This window comes from Adelges cooleyi, unplaced genomic scaffold (genome assembly GCF_023614345.1).
Source record: "Adelges cooleyi isolate 19-005CV unplaced genomic scaffold, UGA_ACOO_1.1 ACOO_flye_CR_arks_rails_tigmint_CR_PRNA_574, whole genome shotgun sequence".
NCBI classification, from domain to species: Eukaryota; Metazoa; Arthropoda; class Insecta; order Hemiptera; family Adelgidae; genus Adelges; species Adelges cooleyi.
In genome coordinates, this window is record NW_026096268.1 from 16285847 (window position 1) to 16294545 (window position 8699).

Genomic DNA, 8699 nt, shown 5'->3' on the forward strand with positions numbered 1-8699 from the left:
TAAGACTATTGATTAACTGAACAGCCGGGTATTGAGCCGCTGAGATTGGGAAATAGATAATACTTAAAAGTAATACAGTAAACATTAACGAAAAATAAGAGCAAAAAAAACAATTTATTAATCAATGAACACTACATTTGCAAGTGATTTACTACTTACAAGGACTGATTTAATAACAGTTAACAATGTAATAAAACTATAAAGGAAATAATTTTTCAATAATCATATTTTCAATTCCGTTCACAGTGAATTTGCGGCCTGAAAGTACAAAATATTATACATTTTTTAAACACACCAAATCAGTTCAAATGAGTTGAGAATGACAATGTGCTACACCAGAAAAACATCTTTATTAATTAATTGTAACTTAAAAAGGTACCCCATTTATTAAACTTTTTTTGGTTCACAAGTTAGGTTAAGTAATGATTTTTTAGTGTTAAAAAAATTAATTGATTTACAGCTATATAAATGACAAATTTTATTATTAAAATGTCTTTGCATTGAAGTTTTTGAAAATTTTGCTCAACACATTATTGAATATAATTCTATAGTTTTATTACCTAAACAAGCCTCTTCGAAGTCATCATAAGTGGGTACTGGTGTTTCTATGTGCTTTGCCTGTTTTATTCTCTCAATTACAGTTTTGAACGCTCTATAGCCCATGCCATCACCATTTCTATTAAGCCGCACGAGGCTTTCTGTGAAATTCTATTGTTATAAGAATATTAATTAGACATTAAAAAGCTTATAACAATTTACAAATAAAACTAATACTTTATTAGCGAAATAAAAATGGCTAACATCAAGACATGATTTTATATGCTTTGAGGTTTTTTTTAAATAAAACATTTTAAACATAAAATTAGTTTACTAAACTATAATTTGCATATTGTATATAACAGCATAAATATGAAAAAATTGTATTATCACAAATACTAGCTAGGGACTTGTTATAGTTATAAAAGTTAAGCCTATTTTACATAGAAGAATTGAATGTTTGAATATTTTGAATGTCTCCACACAAACATCCTAACCAGCTTTTTATCTGTATTCGTATAAAATAGTATTATAGTTTTTATTTACCATTAGGTCTTCATCTGATGAAACTGCAAACGCTAGGGCGTAGGTTTTAATATCTTTAATTGAAAACAAACGGTCTGAAAGTACAAAATGATTTATATTTTTTAAACAAACCAATCAGGTTGAATGAGTTGAGAATAATAATGTGTTACAGTTACACTAAAAAGACCTCTTTATTTCAATTTTTTTTATAATTTTAGAATAATAATGTAATAGTAAATATTGTACAGTATTAGTAAATTTAGAATTTTTAAATAATAAATGATCAGGTATAATGTAATTATTTAAATTTATGCAATTGCCACACTTTATTCTTAAAATGTCTTTTCAATAACATTTTACTAAATATATATGTATTAAATATTTTTGTTGTTTCTTACTATATGCTGTCTTTTTCAATGCATAAACAATGTAGTCTAATACAGTTGTGGGGAACGTTTGATAACTGTCTGCGCTCTCTTCTATTATGAGAAGTACATCTTTTAATTTTTGGATACCTATGCCTTCATTTTGGTGCACTTGATCCGCGATTATCTCTTCAACCGAGTCCTAAAGTTATCAGAATAAAATTTCAACTTTTAAGTGCATACTATTATTCACACATAAAACTGAGCCTTCTTTAGCGAAATAAAAAATTGGGACCGTAAACAAATGAAATAATTTACTAAACTACAATTTACATTTTGTATTTAACAACATAAATCTGAACAATTTTTATAATCATAAATACTAATAGTACTTATTTTATTTATAAGAATTAAACCTTTTAACCTCCACACAAACCTAACCTAACGAGCCTTTAATCTGTAAAATAGTATTATAGTTTTTATTTACCGTTAAGACCTGATTTTTTGTAGCTACAAACGCTAAGGCGTAGGTTAAAACGTCTTCCAATGAATATTCAACTAAAAATACAAAGTATTATACATTTTTTAATCAACCAAATTATAGGGAAATTTTTCAACTGCAAAGAACTGAGAATATTAACTTGTTCAAAATTGCAAAACACTTGTACTTTAGGATATTGTAATTTAAGAATAATTATGACGTCATATTAAATTCTAAATTTTTATTAAAATATAATAATTTATATCACATTTTCTAATTTTTTTTTTTGTGCATGAACTAATATTCAATTAAAAATATATTAATGACAAACTTGATTGGTAAAATGTCTTTTCATTAATTTTTCATAATTTTATTTAACGTTTTTATTTATTGAATAATTTTCCTATGTTTATTACTTGTTTCCAATTCATTAAGAGTGGATTGGTCATAAGATTTGTTGAGCAAATCTGCTACAATGCTAAATGTAGTTTTTATGGTTTCAAAGTTTATGACCTGGTCTTCCAAAAGGTCCGGCACTGCATTTTTAATATATTCCTATAATTTCACAATAAGAATTAAACATTAAAATGTATATATTATAATTTACACATAAAACCGAGTCTTGCTTAGCAAATTCAAAACGCCAAACTACCAGACGGGTTTTTGTCTGGATTTTTTCTGCATAAAGTGCTCGTTATACTTACAAGTTGTTCTTGTGATGGGCTACCCTGACATTGGAAAAAGTGCAACGACACGAAGAAAAACAGTATGATATTTTTCAAATACATGATTATTTTTTGAAAGATTATCTCGGATGTAGAATATTTAATTATTATTTTTTGGAGGAAAAAACTGATTTGTTAGTACTTTAATAAATATAGAAATACAGTAATAGCTATGATTTACGGTTGTAACAAGTTATCTTTTCGAATAACCGCAGTACCTTCTATAAGAAAATATACTTCAGATTTAAAAACAGTTTCAATTTTAGGAATTGGGCTGTGCTTTGCAGTAAACAACACCGTTTCTAGAACGTTTTTATTTGCGTTGAATGTCTTTTTATTATACCCCGCTTTCTTACTGCTATTTTTTAGATGTACTCAGTACACTCACTTCTAAAACTGTTTAACCATGTGCAAAATATATATGCATACATTGTCAACGGTTTTCGATAGTGTCCTATCTGAAGAATATTTTGTATAATTTCACATTTTCAACTTAACATTTTAAAATGTGTAATATTTGGTTGGGTTTTCTCGATTTTAAATGGGAAATGATAAACTTAATAACTAATTAAGTTATTATAGGTTAACATTGCTGTTAGTTAACAAATAAGCCCAAATACAATAAACACTAACGAAAAATAAGAGCAAAACAATTTATTAATCAATGAAAACTACATTTGCAAGTGATTTACCACATACAAGGACTGATTTAATAACAGTTAATAATATATTCAAACTAAAGGAAATAATTTTTCAATGATCATATTTTCAATTCCGTTCACAGTGAATTTGTGGCCTGAAAGTACAAAATATTAAACATTTTTTAAACACACGAATCAGTCAAATGAGTTGAGAATGACAATGTGCTACACTAGAAAAACAATTTTATTTAATAATTGTAGCTTAAGAATAATACATTTTAAAAAAAGTTCCTCATTTTTTAAAACTTTTTTGGTTCACGAGTTAGGTTAAGTAATTTTAGTGTTAAAAAAATTAATTGATTTACAGCTATATAAATGACAAATTTTATTATTAAAATTTCTTTGCATTGAAGTTTTTCAACATTTTGCTCAACCCATTTATTGAATATTATTCTATAGTTTTATTACTTAAACAAGCCGATTCGAATTCATCAGAGGTGGGTACTGGTGTTTCTATGTGCTTTGCCAGTTTTACTTCCTCAATTACATTTTTGAACGCTTCATAGCCCATGCCATTAGGATTTCCATTAGCCTGCACGAGGTCTTGTACGATAGTCTATTGTTATAACAATATTAATTAGACATTAAAAATTTTAAAAAGTTAAACCTATTTAACATAGAAGAATTGCATGTTTGAATATTTAGAATATCTCCACACAAACATCCTAACCAGCCTTTTATCTGTACTCGTATAATATAGTATTATAATTTTTATTTACCATTAGGTTCTGATCTGATGAAACTGAAAACGCTAAGGCGTAGGTTTTAACATCATAAATTGAAAATAAACGGTCTGAAAGTACAAAGTGATTTATATTTTTTAAACAAACCAATCAGGCCAAATGAGTTGAGAAAAATAATGTGTTACAGTTACACTAGAAAGACCTCTTTATTTCAATTTTTTTTATAATTTTAGAATAATAATGTAATAGTAAATATTGTACAGTATTAGTAAATTTAGAATTTTTAAATAATAAATGATCAGGTATAATGTAATTATTTAAATTTATGCAATTGCCACACTTTATTCTTAAAATGTCTTTTCAATAACATTTTACTAAACATATATGTATTAAATATTTTTTATTGTTTCTTACTATATGCAGTCTTTTTCAATGCGTTTACAATGTAGTCTAATACAGTTGTGGGGAACGTTTGCGAAGGGTCTGCTCCATCTTTTATTACGGTAAGTAAGTCTTGTAATTTTTCGAGACCTATGTCTTCATCTGGGTCCACATGTGCCGCGATTATCACATCAACCGAGCGCTAAAGTTTTCAGAATAAGATTTAAACTTTTAATATGTATTATAGTATTATAGTTTTTATTTACCACTATGGTCGGATTTTCTGAAGCTACAAACGCTAAGGCGTAGATTATAACGTCGTCCTTTGAATACTCAACTAAAAGTACAAAGTAAAATGTATTAGGTAATTTATATCACTTTTTCTAAATTTTTTTGTGCATTAACAAAAAAAAATGTCTCCTGTTTTTTTATTTGGTTCACGAGTTACGATTTTTCAGTTTAAGAACATTAATTTATATTTAATTTAATTATATAAATGACAAACTTGACAGTTAAAACGCAATTTTAATAGTTTTTGATCATTTTATTTAACTTATTTATTTATTAAATATTTTTCCAATGTTTATTACTTTTTTCCAATTCATCGAGAGTGGATTGGTCATAAGATTTTTCGAGCAAACTTGCTACAATGCAAAATATACCTCTTACGGTTATAAACTCTATGCTGCCTTGCCCCACAAGGTCCGGCACCAAGCGTCTAATCAAGTTCTATAATTTTCACAATAAGAATTAAACATTAAAATGTATATAGTATAATTTACACATAAAACCTAGTCTTGCTTAACAAAATCAAAACGCCACACTACCAGACGGGTTTTTGTCTGGATTTTTGTCTGCATAAAGTGCTCGTTATACTTACAAGTTGTTCTTGTGATGGGCTACCCTGACATTGGAAAAAGTGCAACGTCACGAAAAAAAACAGTATGATATTTTTCAAATGCATGTTTATTTTTTAAAAGTTAATCTCGGATGCAGAATATTGTAATATTATTTTTGGAAGTAAAAACTGATTTGTAAGTGCTTTGAAATGTATAGAAATACAGTAATAGCGCTATGACGGTTGTCACAAGTTATCTTTTTCAAATAACCGCAGTACCTTCTATGAGAAAATATACTTTAGGAATGAAATTTCAAGTTCAAGTTTAACTATTCAGTTGTGATTAGCGTTTTGCAGTAAACAACAACAGGTTCAAGAACGATTTTATTTGCGCTAAATGATATTTTTAATACCCCGCTTTATTACTGCTATTTTTCAAAAGAACTTAGTTCATTCACCTTTAAAACGGTTTACTCATGTGCAAAATATATATATGCATATATTGTCAGCGTTTTTCGATAGTGTCCTATCTAAAGAACTATTCGTAAAATTTAACATTTTCAACTATAAATTTTATAGTACGTATTATTTTGGTTGGGTTTTTTCGATCGAAAAGGGGAAATAATAAACTTTTTTTTGGCTCAATTAAGTCCTTTTCAGGTCCGAAATCTGATCTATATACTTGTTAACTAAAACATTATTAGCTTGAACACACAAAAAATAAATGAAATAATAAAAAACACATCATGTAAAAACCAAATACTTTCTCAGCTCTGCATCGAAACTGAACATATGCTATATTCACATGTTTCTCAATTATATCACATGAAGAAGTTTTAAATTGAAGTTAATAATTATTATATTATTTTTGCTTAACTGTCTTGACGATGGTAAAAAGATAATTTGAAAAGTCAAACTTAACAAGTCATTTTTGGTATTTTACTTATTATAACTATAAATTACTTTCACAGTAATAAATTTCGAGATTATTTTTTTAACAATTCAATCTAATTCTATTTTTATAACGTTTTTATGAACTCACAATCTTGTTTAAAGTTTATTAGGTTATGATTATTTATGAACTTTAATCAATGACCAATTTAAATCAAGTGGTGGAACTATTCTTTTTTAAATTTTTTTATATAACTTATTCAAAAATAACTAGTTAAACGGTTAGGTTAACATTGCTGTTAGTTAATTTTTTTGAAAACATTTTTTTACACAAACTGAAGTGTCTCCAATTATCAAAACTACAAGAATTACAGGTCTTAGTAGCAAACTTGAAGGTACTTGTATAATATTGTAAGGTGTATGTTTTAGCTTGATATATATTATTTTGTTTTCATCATCGATGAGCAAAGAGTAGTCCAAGTAAACGAATGTAGCCAAATAACGGCTGAAAACGTTTAGTACTTTTTCTGGGGGTCTAAAAAAGGTGGACTTTTTAAACTTAAATGCAAACTTATACGCTCGATTTTCTTTTTAAATAAAGAATATTTTGCCGAAAATACAGAGCAATCTTTAGTAATTGATTTTTTTATGCTAACTACTAAAAGTAACGATAATTATGTAAAATATTGAAATTTGTCATAAACAGTCGAACAAACGGTGGCCTTAGTTGACAGCTGTTAGAGTATACTTATGATGTAAGTCTTCTTTTTTTTTTTGCGATTCAGCTGCTACGGCTGACGGTACACAAATACAAATTTATACGTTTTGGGACAAAATATATATTATAGGCAAATTGTGAAATGTAGTACCTACATTTTTTTTTATGTAACTTACTAAAAGTTGTAACAATAAATCATTAAAAAGGCAAGGAAATAAGTAAAAAAAATTCAAAATTATGGAAAAATGCAAAAAATTAAAAATCGTCATTAGCGGTTACAATTTATTAAATTTTTTAAATATAATTTGATCATCTCCAGAAAATATTTATGTCAACTGATTGTATAACGATATGAACGCAGAACATTGTTGTGTCGCTTTAACAAGAATTAAATATATCTAGTATGGATACCCATTGACTTCGAATAATAGTTTCTGAAAAACCATTAGAGATTACACTATCCTTATTATCGTCATACGGGTTAAATTTGATTTGCCAGTTTTCTATAACATCCTCACTCGCTACATTAATATAATATTAAGTTATAATTTAAATTTTATGATAACTAGTACCGTCATTTGGGTAAAGGTGGGCTGTACTAATCCTCTCGAATAAAATCCCTTTCAAATTAACGCTTTGATGCTTAAAATTTTAAAATTTGTAATATTTGGTTGGATTTTTTCGATTTTAAATGGGAAATGATAGACTTTTTAAAAATAACTAGTTAAATTATTAGGTTAAAATCGCTGTTAGTTAACAAATAAGCCCAAATACAATAAACACTAACGAAAAATAAGAGCAAAACAATTAATTAATCAATGAAAACTACATTTGCAAGTGATTTATTACATACATGGACTGATTTAATAACAGTTAATAATGTAATCAAACTATAAAGGAAATAATTTTTCAATGATCATATTTTCGATTCCGTTCACAGTGAATTTGTGGCCTGAAAGTACAAAATATTATACATTTTTTAAACACACGAATCAGTTCAAATGAGTTGAGAATGACAATGTGCTACACCAGAAAAACATCTTTATTAATTAATTGTAACTTAAAAGGTAACCCATTTTTTAAACTTATTTTTATTCACGAGTTATGATTTTTTAGTCAATTGATTTTATAATAATTGTAGCTTAAGAATAATAAATTTTAAAAAAAGTTTCCCATTTATTAAAATTTTTTTGGTTCACAAGTTAGGTTAAGTTATGATTTTTTAGTCTAAAAAAATTAATTAATTTACAGCTATATAAATAACAAATTTTATTACTAAAATGTCTGAATTGAAGTTTTTGATCATTTTGCTCAACACATATATTGAATATAATTCTATAGTTTTATTACCTAAACAAGCCTCTTCGAAGTCATCATAAGTGGGTACTGGTGTTTCTATGTGCTTTGCCTGTTTTATTCTCTCAATTACAGTTTTGAACGCTCTATAGCCCATGCCATCACCATTTCTATTAAGCCGCACGAGGCTTTCTGTAAAATTCTATTGTTATAAGAATATTAATTAGACTTAAAAAAGCTTATAACAATTTACAAATAAAACTAATACTTTATTAGCGAAATAAAAATGGCTAACATCAAGACATGATTTTATATGCTTTGAGGTTTTTTTTAAATAAAACATTTTAAACATAAAATTAGTTTACTAAACTATAATTTGCATATTGTATATAACAGCATAAATATGAAAAAATTGTATTATCACAAATACTAACTAGGGACTTGTTATAGTTATAAAAGTTAAGCCTATTTTACATAGAAGAATTGAATGTTTGAATATTTTGAATGTCTCCACACAAACATCCTAACCAGCTTTTTATCTGTATTCGTATAAAATAG

At 26.7% G+C, this 8699-nt stretch overlaps 1 protein-coding gene across 1 annotated transcript; it reads right to left on the bottom strand.

The window, feature by feature from the left end:
* Positions 1-12: 12 nt before the first annotated feature.
* LOC126843643 (uncharacterized) lies at positions 13-2696 on the bottom strand. The gene is made up of 5 exons (XM_050581293.1): positions 2613-2696; positions 1461-1629; positions 1084-1157; positions 561-708; positions 13-62 (listed from the first exon to the last, which is right to left on the bottom strand). Exons 1-5 carry the CDS (start codon positions 2694-2696, stop codon positions 13-15), a joined length of 525 nt encoding a protein of 174 aa, XP_050437250.1.
* Between the last annotated feature and the right edge of the window lie 6003 nt (positions 2697-8699).